We start from the raw sequence: 18987 nt of genomic DNA, 5'->3' as shown, positions 1-18987 counted from the left end.
AAAAGAAAGTATTTTAGTTTTACTCGAGTACTCGACAAATAATTTTAGTAGTTAAAAAATATTATTTTTTCGAAAGGTTGAATCCGAGTAATTAAATTAATAATGTGTACATATATTATCAATGGTTAAAAAAAAGATTTTAAACATATTTTATCTAATAAATTTTCAATACTATTTTAAGAAAATAGAAAGGAAGAAAGTTTTTCAACCTTTAATATGTGCTTTGCTTTTTCATTTTCATTAACAGGCGGCGGCAGTCTTAGGGCAGATTGTCAGTCACCAATCTTTTTTACTTTTTCTTTATATTTTAGTTTTTAATAAGTATATCTTTCTTACACGTATTTTTCTTATATTATATTTTTCTCATCTTTTGGATCGTTTTCGATCGTTTTTTATTGATTGTCTCGTGGTTCTTTTTATTTAATTATTTTAGATTAGATTTGATATCGCTTCGATTTATTAATATATATTTATTTATTAGTTAATTGATTTTTTATGCTTTAGATCATCATATTAAATTTAGATATGCGGTTTTTGTTTAAAGATTAGTTTTTCATGACACTCGACTTTAATTTGCAATTGTCGATAGTTTTTCAATAGTTTCATGACTTTCATCACTTGTTATAATTTATTTACTGATGCAGTCAGATTTATTTGTATCGATCATTTTTCAAGTTTTTTTGTTAGGTTTTTAACTTTTTTCTTATATGATCTTTGTATCATCCCCGTGACTAGTTTCTTATATAATAGTTATATAAAAATGACCTAATTATGTGTTTGAATTACATTAATCGAATTAATGCTATTTTTATAACTATTAGTTATTAATCGAATTAAAATAAAATGATTGCATTTAATTGGGTCAATTTTAATTAATAAAAAAATTTAATAAGTTTTTTTATTCAAAATGGCAACTACGTTAATGATAAATAGAAAATGAGTTTATTTTGGGTTCGAAATTGAAAATATATTAGTTATATAATAAAATTTCACGTGATTGGACCAATTAACAAATTTCAAATTGAATTAACTAATAATTGAGTTTTAAAATTTTATCTAACCAATCTCTAACCGAAAAAATTTCAACAATCAACCATATAATCGAATTAATTCAGTTCAGAATCATCACGATTTAATTTAAGGATAATTTCATTTAAGAAAATACAATATAATATATTAATTATGAAGCCTAATCATCATAAAAGCTCAAACTGGTTAGAATTAAGCAATGTTATTAAAATCAGATCGGATCGGCCGGTTCGACCGGTTGAACCGTGAACCGATGACCTGTCCGGTCCGGTTAACTTCCAAAATCGGATGAGCAAAGAACAGGAAGAACGGGCTGAGAACCGGAAAAATCAGGGTGAACCGGTTAAAAACCGACAAAATCGATGTGAATCGCCGGTTCTCTTTTTTCTATAAAAAAAAATTAAACCAAATGACGTCATTTGTTAAACGAGTCGAGTTCAACTCGAGTACTGCTGAGCTCGACTCAAACTCGAAAACTTTAAAAGTAAGCTCAACTCGACTAACAAACTCACGAGCTAAAAATTATCAAGTTCAACTCGAACTCGAAATATAATATTGAAACTTGAACTCGAAAAGGCTCAAACTCAAAAAAAAAATTAGAAGCTCGATTGAAGCCTGAAATTCGAGCTCAATTGAAGCGAAAGAATAGTTCGCTCCGTGCTCACCAAAAGGCTCTATGATTTTGAATGTCAAATTACTTCTAGTATTTATAGAAGTCAGTTGGGATGCTCTTCTATGTTTCTTAGCCATGTGTGATTGTTTTGTTCTCATATTTTTACTCTTTAGACTTTTGGGCTGCTCTTCTATGTTTCTTAACCATGTGAGATTGTTTTTAAAAAAAATTAAACCAAACGACATCGTTTGCTATGATTTTTTTTCAGCCCCAAATTTATATTTTGATTATAGTTATATAATTATATTTATTATTTAATATGTTTTACTTTAAATATTATGTTGTATTTGATTTTAATCATTTTGTTTCACTTGATTTTATATTTTTTAACTTATATATGTTATGACTTGTGATATTTTTATACCTTTTAATATTGTAAACTTAAAAAAATTGTTATATATATATATTAATATTGCTTTGAATATTATGTAAAATTTTATATAAAATCCGATTGAACCGCGATTGAAATCGGTTAAACTAATAAATCAGTACCTTCACCGATTCAAGATCTGATCCGATTCTAAAAACATTGGAAATAAGATACAAACCCTCACCATTGGATTCTGCTGCAAAATTAGTTGGTAGTTGTACATATTTACCAGAATGTGAATTACTGTTATGCCCCCACCATTAATGTCTGGGAACCTTTTCTCCAAACTCTGTCAATTGACAGTATGAACAATTCATTCAGCTTGGAATCATCCATGCCCTTAATTAATAGACTCATCAATGCACCATTTTTTCCATTTAATAATAAATATTTAATTTATTAATTAATGTATGAACCAAATAATCTCAGTAATTAATAAAATTTTATTATTTCTTAAGGTCCTAATTTGAAGTACAACATGTATAGAAGTACGAGTGTCTATGGTTAAGTTGTTGAGATAATTAAATATATATTACATTGATTTTACTCTAAATTTATTAAAATATTAACTAATTATTAATTGATTAATTTAAGTATAATATTACATATATTTACGTTCTTAATAAAATCAAAAGATAGTATTTGTTCTCACGTATGTTCTACAAATAAAGTTGTTCAAATTCGAATAATTTAAAAGAAATATTTCTTGTACGTTTTAAATGGAATGCTTTTGTATTTATAGTATATGGTTTCGTTATTGGTTATTTATTCATTGTTATACCAAAATTTCTTTTTTAATAGATTTTGTTACTATACTAATCATCCTATCAAATTCAAAAAGTTTTGAAAAGAAGATGAAGTTTATCATTTAGAAGTTTCTAGAATAGGTATATTCATTTGAAATTGTTTTTTTTATAAAGAAAATATAAATATACTCTTTAAAAGATTATTATTGAATATACTGTTTTTTAAACATATAATTTTTAGTATAATAATTACAGTATTCAACCTTTTTTATCTCATATTTAATTCACGTTCTTATGTATGATATAACAGTGATCATATCAATCAAACTACAGTATATTATTTGTAAGGGTTTTAAAACTTAAAGTATATAAATGGACCTAATTATATGGCGCTGCTTTGTTGAGTCTCCGACTATTAAAAGTTATAAAATTGTTATTTGATTATAATGCGTTGGTTTGTTGAGTTCCTTGATTATTAAAAGTTACAAAATGTCTGACATTCATATGTTCCAAACTCGTCATTTTTTGTTAAAAAATTGACGATAGTCTGAGCTGAACGTTAATTTATTGATTGATATATGATAAAATCTGATATCATAATCTCAAACGACTATCTTATCTCAATTAGTATGGTAACATCCAACTCATACGATCTTTAACTTTTTAATAGAAACTCACGAGTTTAGAATATAATGGATAGTCAAATGATCATTTTGTAACTTTTAATAATCGAGGGACTGAACAAAACAATGCACTATAGTCGATGGACCATTTTATGGGTTTTAATAGTTGGTGACTTAATCTTATAGTTGGGGGACCATTTGTGTACTTTACCTTAAAACTTAAAGCCTTGTGGGGTGCAGTTGCACGTAGAGATATATCATACCTAATGAAACAGTACATAGTATCTATAAAATATCAAACAGTTATATTGGATCAAGCTTACCATACGTATAGGAATTTATCGTTCTCTCTCTCCATATATATATATATACAGCCCTCACCATTTTTAACCAAAAAAGAAAAAGAAAAAAGAAGTTACCTGAAATCAATCCCATTGTATATTTAACAGCCTCCAAATAGCTATTGTTCATCTGTTTCTGCTTAGCTTTCAATCTTTTTCAAGGTATGGTTTTTTACACTGTATTAACTATTATCTCAGTTTCAGCCACACATGAAATCATGGTTTCTTTTGCTTATATATATGTATATTTTGTCTATTTCTCTGTATACGAAGAAATGAAATCTTCCATGGAAGAACACAGTGAATGAATAGAATCTCTCATGGCTTAAATGCATGCATGCATGCAATCTGCTTTCTTGGCAAAGTTGTTTGGTATTTTTTTTTTTACATCATAGATTGATGAGATCTGTTGAGAATAACCCAAAATGTATTGGAGAACCCCCTAAATTTGTAGAGAATAACAGATGATTTTCATTGTTATTGAATAATTTATTGGACTTTCTTCCTCTAGGGTGAGCTAGGCCTTATGGGGATCATTCAAAAATCCCCCATTTTTTAACAATGATTATTGAACTGATATTTCACATGGTCTTTGATAATTAGTCATTTAATTCCTCAAACTGGTGGATTTTAGTGTTTTCAGAGTACCATATAACATGGCAATTGAAAGTACTGGTGTTGATGGCAACGGAAGTGGTTCTAAGAGGAGGGGATGTGGTTGCACCAAGCAAGATTTCTTGCCTGAACAGTCATTTCAGAGTTGTAAAAGCTATTTGAATGCACTGTCCAACACAAAATCCAGGATTAAAGACCGTCTACTGGCGCGTTCCACGGACCACATCGAGCTGCACGAGGTACGCGATCGTAGTCGGCATGAAATGCAGAAGACCCTGAATTGGTGGGACATGATTTGGTTCGGCATTGGAGCCGTATTGGGTTCTGGAATATTTGTCCTCACTGGTGAAGCTGCTAGGAATCAAGCTGGCCCTGCTGTTGTGGTTTCTTATCTTATTTCAGGTATTACTGCACTGCTCTCGGTTCTGTGCTACACTGAATTCTCCGTCGAATTGCCTGTTGCCGGTGGCTCGTTTACGTATCTTAGAGTCGAGCTTGGTGATTTCGTTGCTTATATTGCTGCTGGAAACATTCTTTTCGAGTACGTTGTCTCCGGTGCTAGTGTGGCAAGGTCCTGGACTTCGTATCTCGCTACTCTGTTCAACCAAGATCCGGATAGTTTCCGGTTCCATGTTTCATCGATTGCTGAAGGCTACAACCACTTAGACCCTATTGCAGTTGCTATTTCCGTAATCATCTGCATGGCCGCATGTCTGAGCACAAAAATGTCGTCGAAGTTCAATTCCACCACCACCATTGTCCATCTAATAGTTCTGCTTTTCATTCTTATTGCTGGTTTAACGAAGGCTGACCCAAAGCATTTTTCACCCTTTGCCCCTAAAGGAATCCATGGTATTCTCAAAGCTTCCTCTGTTCTCTTCTTTGCTTACGTCGGGTTCGATGGTGTGGCAACACTCGGAGAAGAGGTTAAGAACCCCGGTCGAGATATACCGATTGGCTTAATAGGCTCCATGTCGATTATCATAGTAGTGTATTGCCTTCTCTCAGCAACTTTGATTTTCATGCAACCATACGACCAAATTGATGTGGATGCACCATTTACTTTGGCATTCCAAGCCGTAGGCATGAAATGGGCAAACTATATTGTTGCAATAGGTGCATTGAAGGGAATGACAACAGTTTTGCTAGCCAACCTACTCGGTCAAGCTCGGTACTTCACTCACATAGGTCGCACTCATATGGCGCCACCGTTCCTCGCAGCCATTAACGAGAAAACTGGAACACCGGTTAATGCCACGATTGTCATGACTATCTTAAACTCTATTGTTGGATTCTTCACGAGCCTTGACGTGTTGGCAAACCTCCTTTCTTTAGCAACATTGTTCATTTTCTCACTGGTTGCATTGGCGCTTCTGGTTAGACGTTACTATGCCAGAGGCGAGACGGCATGCTCCGATAGGAACAAGCTGATAGGATTCTTGGTGTTGATCGTAGGATCCTCGATTGCTACTGCCGTGAATTGGGCAGTGGGAAACAACGGATGGATCGGCTTTACCGTGACCGTCCCGGTTTGGTTCTTAGCGACACTCGGGCTAAAATTGGTAGTGAAGGAAGCAAAGAATCCCAAGCTGTGGGGTGTGCCATTAATGCCTTGGATACCATCGGCTTCTATCGCCATTAACGTGTTCATCATGGCTTCGATCGACAGTGCATCATATATGAGATTCGGAATCTGGACATTGCTCTTGCTGGTCTATTATGTTTTCATCGCACTACATGCTTCGTATGATGCAGCTAAGGAAACTACTGATACAATATCAATGGCAGCTGCTACAAACATCGAGGTTGGAGGAGCATCACAAGTTGACCATTGAAATATTTTTATAAATTAAGACTAGATTTTATATATACGCTTCCATTCATTTACTTTCATTATTTCTACATTTGAGGTTAATCAGACTAATGCAACTTTTTTTTTAGAAAAAAGACCAGTTCACTTAAAACAATTGTCATTCAAATGGATAACGTATAGGGTGTAAATTAATAGAGTGTTTGACGAATTATTCGCGAAATGTTCGTATATAATTTATTTATGTTTGTTTATTAAACTAAATAAACAAGTATGGATAAAATTTTCATGTTCATTTAATAAACGAACAAACACGAATAGACGTGTGTCCGGTTCATTTATATTTACGGAAAAACTTGTTTACTGATTTGTTGGCTCATTTACTCATTTTTTTTTGCATTTTAAATATTTGTGAAAGTAGGGATCAAATTGAACATAATGTGAACTTTGGAGCTTAAACTATAAAGTCTAAAGAAATTAGGGACTAGTTGTGTAATTTTACTACTTTTATTTGGCTTGCAAATAAAAGGATAAAATGAGAGTGTTGATTGTTCAACATGTTCGAAAATGTTTAACGAATATATTTACGAACTTAAACGAATATGTTTGTAAATACTAAAAGAATGAATATAACCACCTACAAAAATAAATAAACGTATACGAGATTATAATTTTAACTTGAAAAGCATATATATATATATATAAATCAAAGAAACCAGATCATTAACCTAATTAATTGACAAAATTATTGGTCAAGTAACATTATCCTCATCCAATGTGAAGGCTTTAACTTGAAAAGGCTAGGAATTATACCTTTACTGGTAGGTTCTCATTGTAGGGGTTCCTCAAATGGCGAGTTTTGTGAAAGGAAAGCTCACATAACTACATATCAAGAATAGCAGTTACTAGTTAGAAGCTCGTAACATTTGTACAGAATAATCTTTATGCATCCCCCAAAAAATAAAAATAATTCATCTAATAGGGGGCATTAAACTAATCAGAAACTAAAAAATGTAGAAAAATTAGATTTCACAAACAGAAATTTCAAAATAAGCACCATGCTTTATCTTGAGCCAGATAGTTATAATTTTGTCAATTAATGTTTGTGAATTATATATATAATTTCTCGGTTGATTATAGTTTAAACTTATCGGTCTACTTTGTGATCTGACAGATAAGTAGAGATTGTCAGGAGTTAGAGCCTTCCGTTGGGGAACAGCTAGCCTCCTTGCTTTATCATGATCCAGATAGTGAGCTTATGGTATGCTTATTCTATTTATTTTTTATAATTTCTGAGTTTGAACACATTGAAATTTAATTATTAGAATAAGAGTTGTAAAAGTAACGAATCAAAAAAGAAAAAAAAAGGGATGGCAAAAGTAAAAGAAAAAAATCTTGTGTTCTACTGCTTTGTGCTAATTAGTATGATTTCGTTTATGTACCTAAATGTGAGGTCCGTATACGATGTATTTAAGGCAGGCATATAGCCCTCCTAATAAATCATACTATGCAGGTGGTGTTAGTGATAAATGTGTACACGTTCTTGTGGGGAGTTGAACGATGATGTTATCCTCATGAGATTAGACTCAGTTGACTGATGAGCGATGTTTACTTCATTTTCCATGGGAAGGTTGTTTAAATACGGACAGACTGAGAGCGTTAAGCATATTGGATGTCCACAATGAATGATTTTTTATGTCTGTATTCATCTTTTTATTCCCATGGATACAGGCAATTTCACTGGCAGCAGAATCAAAACGTGAACAAGAGAAAGCAAAGGGAGTCAATTCAGATATTGGAGGAGAGAATCCAGACATCGTTCCATTTGAGGACAATGAAGACGAGGAAGAGGAAGAAAGTGAGGAGGATGAAAGCTTTGGTGGGGCAGATCAGGGCAGAGGAATGATGTGGCCCCCTCACATGCCACTAGCCCGTGGAGCCAGACCCATGCCCGGGATGCGTGGTTTTCCACCTATGATTATGGGTGGTGATGGCTTTTCTTATGGATCAGTTACACCTGATAGTTTTGGGATGCCAGATGTCTTTGGTGCTCCTCGTCCATTTGCTCCATATGGACCAAGGTTTTTTGGGGATTTTAGAGGTTCCACATCTGGCATGATGTTTCCAGGACGACCTCCACAATCTGGGCCAATGTTTCCAGGTGGTGGACTAGGGATGATCATGGGTCCAGGGCATGCTTCGTTTATGGGGGGTATGGCTACAGGTGCAAATCCTCCTCGAGGTGGCCGGCTCATTGGCATGGCCCCTACGTTTCCTGGACCTCCAACATCTTCCTCACATAATTCTGATAGGCCTATTAAAAGAGATCAGGGACACCAACCAATGACAGATATAATGCAGTATCGGAGCAGGGTAGAGGTCAGGACATGACCGGTCCCGGGGGTGGGTTGGATGACAAGACACGGTATCAACATGAAGTACAAAAGGCAGATTCACATGCTGCTGGAAACAGCTTTAGAAACGAAGACAGTGAAAGTGAGGACGAGACACCCAAGAGGTCAAGACATGGAAAAGGAAGAAGAAACGAAGAAGCTTAGAAGATGTGACCCTCGACTTGAATGGCTTGGAAGTTGTTCGAAAGATTGCCATCAGTCGTACTTTGCATATCTAGATCTTTTCCATCTTCCAATTGCCATTTTCAAGAGCTGAGAGAAAACTTAGGTTTAAATTGTGTTTTGGTCGACATTGTTGCTCCAAATTGTCGAACGATATTATAAATGGTTATAATTGTGCACTAGACTCAAGAATGCCTATTCCAACCTCTAAATGGATGAATATGGCTGAAATAGACATTCCGTTGAATGCCCCATTCGAATAACTAAATTATACTGGCTTGTTTAGTCCATTATGGATTAGAAATATATTTGTGTAATTAGAATGTTTTAAAATTTAACCACTGTTTAAAAACCTTTTCTTGCAAGGAAAACAAAGCAATATGAAGCAAAGAAACAAAGCTTATGCTGGTCACCAACTCCAAGTGATCGAGGCCTTAATAAGCAACACTGCGAAACAGCAACATTTCTCAAACAACAAAAACACATTTACATTGTCATTAAATGAATAATGAATAACAATCAAAACCAAGATTACAAGCATCAATTATCTATAATACAAGGCTCCTTTACTCGCTGTGGTTCCGAATTTGGTGATTTCATATACTGAGCTGTTCACTGACCTCAGTTGTCTCTCACAAATTTGCCTCCAGAAAAAAGACGTACATGTTCAGAGTTGGTGCTTTAGTTAAGTGATGATTGTTGGTAAGGGTCAATCCAACATTTGTCCTTCTTGACAGCATTTTCCCATCTTTTACGGAACATTTGCATTTCGATGAAGGACTGTCTTCTTACCTGAAACCACATTATAATTCAAATGTAAAGAACGGTTGCATATAATAAGAGCATTGAACAACTTATAAAGCAATGTCTAAGCGGCCTTACTTCTGGCCTATTGTCAACTTCATGGGATTCTGATGGTGCCTGCAATTTCAAAGACGAATAGTGTTATAAATTGTCGAAAATGGCTCTTATGTTTGGCAAAATGATATTCACAAAAACATACTGATGCTTCTCGTTTAGAGAAGTGCTCCGTCCGAGTCCGAGTAATGTTCACTTGCCTGGAATTTAACTGCATCACCAAGAAGATGAAAGACTGTTAGAGACAAACAGCGAATTCGACACGAATATGCTGGGTAAGAGTGTCTTGCTTGCTTGAAGTTAAACAACTTCGAATTCCAAAGTGAATTATTTTATCTTCTAGTCGTTTTCATAGTATAATGTCGAGTTTCTGTCTAGACCTATGATCCCCTTCCATTTACATGGGCTTCGATGAATACTTGCCTCAGTTTTGGCCACGACGCCTAGTGTTGGAAGACCCAAATGAACTATGTACTGGGCGTCAACCACTCCGACATTTTTCATACGATCCCCCTGCATGAGAGTCCAAATATCACCCGAGTGCCCATGTGAATTGGAAACAAACTTTATATTATATGATTCAAAAAGTTACTTGTGCACAATAACCGAGCTGCTTGTCGAGGCCCCAAGCGTGGATCAAATCATTCTGTAGGCCAAAGGAATATTAGGCAGATGTAAACAGATCTTATCAGAAGTATCACATTGTGAAAAAAAGTACTCGGTCAATGTTTGACCAATATGACTGTACTCACGAAAAATACTTCGTACCTGGATCATATACCAAGCACAGCGCCAGGCAGCTCTTGAGAACACCGGGGCCATCATTTCCACCCATCTGCAAAACATATTTTGTTAACTGCCGAAGAATAACAATAAGTTATCGCAATGCAAAAGGTGTTGAATTTCGAACATAGCATCCAAGAGCTGTGAAGTTACTACTAGTTTACCCGATACATGGAGGAGCAGTGCTCACACCTTCCACTGCCTTTAAACTTGTATATCCTTCTGTTCGAACAAGATAAATTGAATGTATCGTTCACTAACAAAGATTAATAGAACATTCTTAAGAAATACAGGAAAATACATGTCTGATATTCATGGAAAGCGAGATCATAAGACAGCTTTGTTTGTTAGAAAACGGTATAGTATACACAAAGAATGAGTCTTGAAAGAAACTATTTTGAACTGTTGTTAACGGTTGATAGGGTCCGAGTCAGTACAATTTCCCTGCTAAATTTGTCTTTTAAGTAAAACAGGAGAACTGTTCCGAAAGGACATTTCCTACTGGTTTACACAACGAACCTGTGCAATCTTGAGTTCCTTTTGCGTGCTGTGATTTGATGATGCACGTCGGACTTAGCAGGATCTAGTGCAGGTTGTGATATCTCAAGTCCCTCGTCTTCAATAATAGACAAATATCTACAGAAAGTTTGATACGTTTTAAGCTCAGAATCCAAAATTCAGACTTAACAAATGTGTGAAAAACAAACAGGGACACAGTTTCTGTGCGCATGCACGTCTGTAATACTCGAATACGATTAGAGGCCAACTCTAAACTATGACATGAAAAACTTAAGGAAGATCAAATCTTAATCACATAAATGTAGGATATACTTACCGTGTCGGATCAAAGTTATCTACAGCAAGATCTTCATCCCAGAGGAATATATACTTATATTCGGCAACTATATCCGGATGCAAGAAACGTTTGGCAAACCACCTAGAACAACATATCTTTCCAGCTGATTAGCATGTATAAGACATGCTTGCACATGCAGCCAGAAGTGAACAAGAAAGATAAACATCTCCGGAAAAAGCGACATTTACCATTTTGTTTGATTCACTGCAGATAAATGTATGGCCCTGTCGTTCCATTCCAAATCTCTCCATTCATCCACAACACCATCATAGTGGAAAAGCATCACAACAAAATCTCTTGCAGGAAACTGTAAATCGATGATCATTGTTAAGCCCGAGTATAAAAATGATAATTTGAAATAAAAAAGGCATTTGAGAAGCGAGGTACCTTTTTAATGATTCGATCCACAATTTCCTTTTGCTTTATTCCAACAGCAATGGCTATCAAGTTTGCAGATGGCTCTAGATTGCCCTAAACTCAAAATGTAAGCATAAAAGACAATCAAACAATGTTTACCGAGTAGCAGAAGAAAGCGTTTGAAGCGTGTCAGTATAGAAAATTTTCAACAGTACAGGTTTCACAGTGTCGTTCCATAAAGGTCTCATTTCCAGGTTTGATGTTTTGACTACAATTCCTTCCGGTAATGCCTCGCTTCCAGGAGGCCGACACCGAACCTATATGGAAAAGAACAAGATTTAGAAGAGAATAGTATATCACAAAACATTTAAAAGGACTTGATGCACTATCCTAAAGACTATTTTTTTCAAAAAGAAGACCAACCTTGCACATAGCAGATTTCGAATTTTGAAGCATATTAATAACCTCCCATCTCGACAATCTCTGAATACATGATTCAGAAATATATAGTATGAGATAAAAATCTTTCAGCCCTGGTAATCCAAGAAAAAGAGCATTCATGAAAAGTCGAAGTCACATTGAACCGCAAAGTCTCCTTTTTGGTGATTCTTAGTTAAATTCAAGTTCTGAACTTCATTTGATGTGTGAGATACCTTTCATGTGTGCATGTGCTATTTTTTCCCATCCGCGACAAGTTTTTATAGTTTCGATTTTCATCCGATAATAAAAGGTGATATTGTGCTTTCATGCATTTCATGCATCAAGTGGGAACCAAACTTAAACTTCACAACCATGTTGCTGAAGTTAAAAGAATTAGAAGAACCTATATCAGCTTTAACTACTCTTCACATTCCTTGAGCATCACTGAGTATAATAAAACAGTTCCTCACCAGAAAGGAAAAATTAAATTCCAACAGGAAAAATAAATAAATTGCAAAAGCAGAAACGCATACATCGTTGTATTCCTTAGCGATAAATCCACTACCAATGAAATAAGCACCATAAAACAAAGAAGCTACAACAAAGAGACTGCACAGGCACGCCCTACTCTTTGAATCCGACATCGCAGAAGCCTGTAATGGAAAGCAGAGGAAATTATATTCACATTCCATACCATTATAAAGATTAGATAGTCAAATAAGACAGAAAAAAAAATAAAGGAAGAAAACCTGAAAGGAAGTCCTAAGACAGAGAAACTATCAAATTTCTTCGAGTCATTTTACAAGCTTTTTCACATAATCAACTAGTTGAAATGCACCCTTTAAATTTGTCTAACTAAGAAAATATTGATCGAATCACCATGGACCAAATGTTAAAAACATAAAAGAGAGGAGACCACGAAAATCAGGCAAGCCGCAGGTAAAATCATCCTTAAAGCCAATACAATCCAAGGAAAAACTGACAAATATCTTCATTCAAATTAAGATTGCAACTATCAAACTTCTTGAGACATCCTAAAACTGTCAGCCGAGTCGATGTGCATCTTTTAAATTTGTCCAAGAAATTATTGATCAAACAAACGTAAACAAACATAAAAGAACGGAGACCACCAACTGAAAATCAGGCAAGTCACAGGTAAAATCATCATGGAAAACAATACAATCCAAGTAAAAACTGACAATCTCAAGATAATATCTTCATTCAATTTAAGATTCTGGTCAGTTCTAGTTATCATAATAGGCTAATAGCAAATGATAAACATCATAATATATTCAAAATTCAATATCCTTCTTGCTCTCTCATCTTCCCCCAGGCTCCAATTAAACAATGGATTACAGAACTGCACTAAAATAAACCTCAATCAAGCAGATGAATTACCACAAACTGAGAAGTAGAACTAAAATTGAACTATGAACCAAACCGAATAGGCTTCTCTCATTGACAAAACAACAAGCAACTGTAAGACTCAACCTGCTGTGAAATCTGCTACAGCTCTTTCTTCTCTTAGCAACCGAATAAGAGTATAAGACTAGTAAATCAAACCTTCCCACTTTATTAAGTACTAATCTCTCAACTTAAAATTAACAAAAAAAAAAGCGAAACTGAAGCAGAAAATCACCAAAAAGGAAGGGGAAAAAATCAAACCCTTGCTGGAACAGAGAGTTTTAAAGAAACTTACACAGCTAAAAGACATCTTCTTTGCATGAAAAAATCAATACCCAGATAAGAGATAGAGAGATACCCGAACTTAAAAGAACGAAAAGTTTTCTTTTTTGGCTATAATTTACAACATGAGAAAGTCTACAGAAAAAAGCAAGGAGTGAAAAGGTGGGAAAGGATAAGTCTAAAGTAGTCAACTTCTGCAATGGCAGAAGACGGCGTCGTAATGAGAAAGCGAAGGTAAAAATCCTCACAGAAAAAGAACAATTTTGAGCAGAGGTAGAAGAAGAGATGGAGTCGTTTTAGAATAAAAAGCCGTTTTTTATTGAGTATATTTAATATTTATTTTAATATAATGTGTTTGCTTTGACTGTCGTGTTCCTTTATGATGTTTCTACTGCGTTTTGCTCTGTCGTCGTAAAAGCTTGTAAGTTACAAAGAGACGCACGCGCCGGTTTCAACGGGATATTGTAAGAACGTGGGAGATAATGGAGAGAGAGTGGTCCGTCGAGTATTACAACCATTCTGTACTCGCCACTTTTATACGCCACGTGTCGAGCTTTTTTCACTTTACCCATGCGCAGAAGAGGAAAGGGGTTAACCTTTGCAAGGTTCGTCTTTATCTTTTGTGATGGTCAAAGTACATGTCAGGTCCCTTTATTATAGGACCATATTAATTTAGTTCCTATATTATCAAATAGATCAATTTAATCTCCTTCATTATTAGGATAAACTACACCCATGACCATTATGGGAGATTTTAATTTGACTTTGATCATTTAATTTTATCAATCATATCAATTAACTATTTAAATGATACCAATCAAGTCACATATCGTTAATAATTAACGTGGTAGTTATAAAATTAATATACTTACACTTTTAGTCCATATTACTTACACATTTAATCAATTTAACCTTAATTTTAATTTAATTCAGTAAATTTAACCATTCAATCATTTGATGATGTGTCATGACATGCACTAGTGACACATGTCACCATCTAATATAAATTAAATGTGTAATCCTATTAATTTTGTTAACTACCACATTAAATGCTACCCATATGTTAAATGATTATTTTAGTCATTAAAATTTAAAATTTACTAAATAATTATTAAATTTATCAAATTATTACAAAATGATCATCAAACTTTTGAAATTTCTAGAATTGACCATTATATTTGCTATCAAAATTTAAACTATAAACGTTAAATCTATAAAATTTATGCATTATTTCTTTTTACTAGTATAAGGACTAAGTTAACTCATTTAATAGTAGAGGGGAAAATGTGAATAAGTTTTTATAATAGATGTATTGATTCGATCTTATTAATAAATAAAGAAGACTAAATTGATATAATTCCTAATAAAAGGAACTGACAAATGCTTTTACCATTTTATCGTTCGTCTTGCATCATCTTATTTTGGGTTCTGTGTCATCAATTGTTCCTAACCTTCATTAATGGAAGAGATGTTCTTGCATAAAGTTTTCATCAGCTAATCATATTCATTTATATAAGAAAACAATTGAATAATGGAATCATATTCAAATCGTGTGTAGATTATTCTAAGAAAAGTATCTTTCATTTCCCACTCACCAATCACCATTATCTACCCATTGCCCCCAAGAAAAGGACAATTTAGAAAAGGAAAGAAACAAATGAACTTGATTTTGGGTTTTAAGATTAGAATGAAATATTTAATCGAATTAAGTGAAAATTTTAAATTAATTAAATTTATAAGTACATTTTATTATTTAAATTTTATTTTATTTTGTTCTTCAAATTTCAGATATTAATCCCTTATTGAAAAAGTTATAAGAGGGTTTAATTTATTTTTATTTGTCTAAATCAGGACTTTCATATTTCAAAAATATTGTTAAGACTTTTGCCTCATAGAGAGAGACCAAGCATAATCCTTAATTTCTGATGAGGCAGTGCAGGTGTCGTATTACCTGCGATCAAAACCATCAAACCACTAATTTACGTACCAAAATAAACCAAAAATCTAATGCATATAAAAACTGGGTTATTCAGATGTTAATGTCGGGGGGATATAAATTCCATCAAGCAAAATCACCATATCTAATGTTTGAAAAGCAAACCATGTATCGAAGCTAAAACCCTTTACAATTAATATTCGCGACTCAGATTCTTGCTTACTTTTAGGGTACATGAACATGTGTTGAAGGTCGCATCGGCCAGTCCCAAAGAGGAGGTTATCCTGGTGGCATTGCATCTCGGTTAAGAAAGAAGAGGCTCGGTTCCATTAAGGCCCCAGCCGCTGTAGCATCTTGTTCAAAAGTCCGTAAAGAAATTGACCCAGGCCTTGAAGAGGCATCAGAATTCCTCTGATTAGCCATAAGAGAAACAGTGTCATTTTGATCATCAACAACCAACCTTCTCCTAGCTTCCAGGTCATGAAGATTCTCCAAGGCTAAACAGTCCGCGACCGGGCAACGTACAAGTATGCAAATACAAATCCCAACACAACACAGCAGGACAAGAAAAGCTGAGAACGCAAGAGCTTCAAAGAGAAATTCCCCTGGCTTAGATAAAATATATAAACCAAGTAACAGAACCCTTAATGGAAGAAAACTCGACACCGAAAAAATTAATCTGTAAACTCTCTTCTGCAAACCCTCGTTGATAACCAAATTCAAAATCTGTCTTCCAAGCCAAAACAAGTAGGCAGTGAAGAAGGTAACAAAAAGTCCGATAATAATTGTATTCAGCAACGGGTAAGTGCAAAGAGCGATGTTATCGGAGTCTTGCATCACTGGAGTGGCTGCTCTAGTGAAATATGGCGGCCATTCTCTCCTATCCTTGAGTAACTCTGGTCCAATCAAAATAATAATGAGTTGAAGAACAAAAACCGGGAGACAGTAGAGAAGAACGTAGCCTGCAGTTTTCCCGCTCCATTTTTTGCGTAGAATTCCAGTGTCCATATTTTGTAGTGGAGCACGAAGAAGATAAACAACAGTGAGGAAGATACAAGGTTCTGCAAAACCTAAATTCAAGACAATGTAACATTTGCAGATGTTTTCTTGCCTTTTCAAATTTAGTGCATTCAACACTCTTCCCTGTCGTCTTAGAAAATTTAGCCTTACAATTTCACCAAAACCCCACCAGATGGTGAACAAAATGAATGTGATTCGGATGATCCAAGGACCGGTAAAATAATTGACCTGAACAAATCCTTGTCTAAGAACATGCGAACGTAGGTAAAACAAGTATCCTATGCACACTAAACCAAGAAGAATAAGGAGAGCAACTAGACAAATTGTCAACACACCGAATGCTTCGGCAGAATTTCTCGTCAGGGGCATTACCCAAAACACAGATTCCAAGCATGCCCTCTCCGAGCATGGATACAAAAGGATCCTCTGATAGCGTACAAGCTACCTTCTGATATAACTGAATTTAGTATTAGATGGTACTGAAATAAACAGTGTGAGAAGATGACCAAGCAGGCATCATCAACAGAATTCCTTATCTTCTTTCCAGGCTACCAGATCCAAGTCAGTTGAACATTAACTAATTCAAAACATATAAATTTCACATTTAGACTGCTGTTGAAACAACTAATCTTCAAGATTTAGCTCAACTTTAATCATTTGATCCAAGAACCTGTGGAACAAGAAAGAGGAAGAAATAAACTAATAACCAAAAACAAAAAAGATGAATAAAACTTGATAACAAAAAATAAAAATATCCATAGTATGCATAAGATATGGCCAAATCCACCACTTTCTGCATGCATTTTCCTCCAAAGAACACAAAAAATGTTCCCAGAATTTATGGTTTTATAAATTTTTCATAAAAAATAAAGAACATTTAGATTCATATGACCACATAGCAAGCCATTACGACAAAGTTGCACAATCACCTAATACACAAGACATTATCATAAGGGACTTCACATTTGTCAACTCACTCGGGCTAACACATAAATCAAAATAAATGATAGTCTCATTTATACACAAATATTTATATAAGCATTCAGGAAATGTCTTCATTTATAATAAGGAAAACACAAGAATCTACTGCCATTCATTTCCATAATAATGGCTTAGGTCACAAGGAAAACACATGCATGTCATCTTAATTGAATATTTAAGACAACAAAAGGAGACACAAGAAAGGCCCTAAGTTTCCACATCAACAAAAACAAAATTTACATTGTGTGTTGACTAGATGAGAATAAAAATATTAGGTAAGATCGTAAACATTTAATTAAATAGTTTGTGTAAGAAAGACAACTTAAAGTTCATACATTAGTAAATCAAAATCTACACATTACCATATAGAGAATGATGTAAAAATTACTTTTTGATAATCGGCCACTGACCATAAAGAGTAACACTATAATAGTAACTTATGCAGCATATAGTCGACTAAAATATCAAAATTGGTTATGAGAAAAAATTGACAAACAACTCTGAAAACATGATTAACTAATAATACCCAAAATAGCACCATAATATCATGTGAATCAAACAGTCAAACGAATTATTTTGAAACCAACACTTCACCTTACATATATCAATGTCCCTCCCTATATTAAATTTTCACCATGATAAGACCTGCAACTTTGTTTCTAAAAGTCACAAAGAAACACATAACATAAATTGCATAAAACATCGCTAATCCAAACAATTTTCCCAATTTATGAGAATTGGCATCGAATTATACAAGCATGTTTGTCCCTAATTTTTTTTTGATAGAAGTTTGTCCCTAATTTTAATAAGAATTAACAAGTGATAAGCTGCGAAATGTATAAATCTCTATTCGTTTCGTTTCCTTTCCTTTCATTTGACGTCAACTATAAATTACTCGAATAAATAAAAAATTATATCCCTTGAGGAAACAAATGATTCTAATATAAGAAACGTGCAAAAAATTATAAACAAAAAATAAACGAATTAATTTCAAAATTCTAACGCTCATTGTCATCACCAGTGCATGCAACACAGCTATTAAACAAAAATGCTACTAAATTTCTTAACACAAAATCCAAAAAGTTCAATAATACTACACACACTCAAAAATTCAAAAAAAAAACAGAAATGAAGAAAAATTCATAAAAAATAAGAGCTTACAAAGAGGATAATCTTGATCCGGCGAGGCCAGGAGACAGAAACGTAGAAAATGAAGATCCAGGAACCCTAAAAACTGGTTGCTAAGTATAAACGAAGATATAGGGAAGAACGTAGTTAGGGCCTTAGGGGAACAACCGTTAGGTACG

General features: G+C 34.2%; 3 protein-coding genes and 1 pseudogene across 3 annotated transcripts; 2 read left to right on the top strand and 2 right to left on the bottom strand.

Annotated features, from left to right (window-relative positions):
* Window positions 1-4393: 4393 nt before the first annotated feature.
* On the top strand, window positions 4394-6255 carry LOC120201697 (cationic amino acid transporter 1-like). Its single transcript, XM_039202262.1, has one exon. The coding sequence runs from the start codon at window positions 4439-4441 to the stop codon at window positions 6230-6232; it is 1794 nt and encodes a 597-aa protein (XP_039058193.1). The 5' UTR covers window positions 4394-4438; the 3' UTR covers window positions 6233-6255.
* A 1125-nt stretch (window positions 6256-7380) lies between these two features.
* Window positions 7381-8598, top strand: LOC120201611 (30-kDa cleavage and polyadenylation specificity factor 30-like). Its single transcript, XM_039202192.1, has 2 exons — window positions 7381-7468; window positions 7939-8598. Exons 1-2 carry the CDS (start codon window positions 7466-7468, stop codon window positions 8596-8598), a joined length of 663 nt encoding a protein of 220 aa, XP_039058123.1. The 5' UTR covers window positions 7381-7465.
* Window positions 8599-9232: 634 nt separating this feature from the next.
* On the bottom strand, window positions 9233-13985 carry LOC120201696 (annotated as a pseudogene).
* A 1784-nt stretch (window positions 13986-15769) lies between these two features.
* On the bottom strand, window positions 15770-17351 carry LOC120201641. Its single transcript, XM_039202212.1, has one exon. It carries the CDS (start codon window positions 17066-17068, stop codon window positions 15959-15961), a length of 1110 nt encoding a protein of 369 aa, XP_039058143.1. The 5' UTR covers window positions 17069-17351; the 3' UTR covers window positions 15770-15958.
* Window positions 17352-18987: the final 1636 nt, after the last annotated feature.

This window comes from Hibiscus syriacus, unplaced genomic scaffold (assembly GCF_006381635.1).
Source record: "Hibiscus syriacus cultivar Baekdansim isolate YM2019G1 unplaced genomic scaffold, ASM638163v2 tig00007895_pilon, whole genome shotgun sequence".
NCBI classification, from domain to species: domain Eukaryota; kingdom Viridiplantae; phylum Streptophyta; class Magnoliopsida; order Malvales; family Malvaceae; genus Hibiscus; species Hibiscus syriacus.
Note: the sequence above shows the minus strand (reverse complement) of the source record. Positions and strands in the feature narration are given on the sequence as shown.

Coding starts and splice junctions, on each gene's coding strand:
- LOC120201697 (XM_039202262.1), top strand. CDS start 4,439: ATGGCAATTGAAAGTACTGGTGTTGATGGCAACGGAAGTGGTTCTAAG.
- LOC120201641 (XM_039202212.1), bottom strand. CDS start 17,068: ATGCCCCTGACGAGAAATTCTGCCGAAGCATTCGGTGTGTTGACAATT.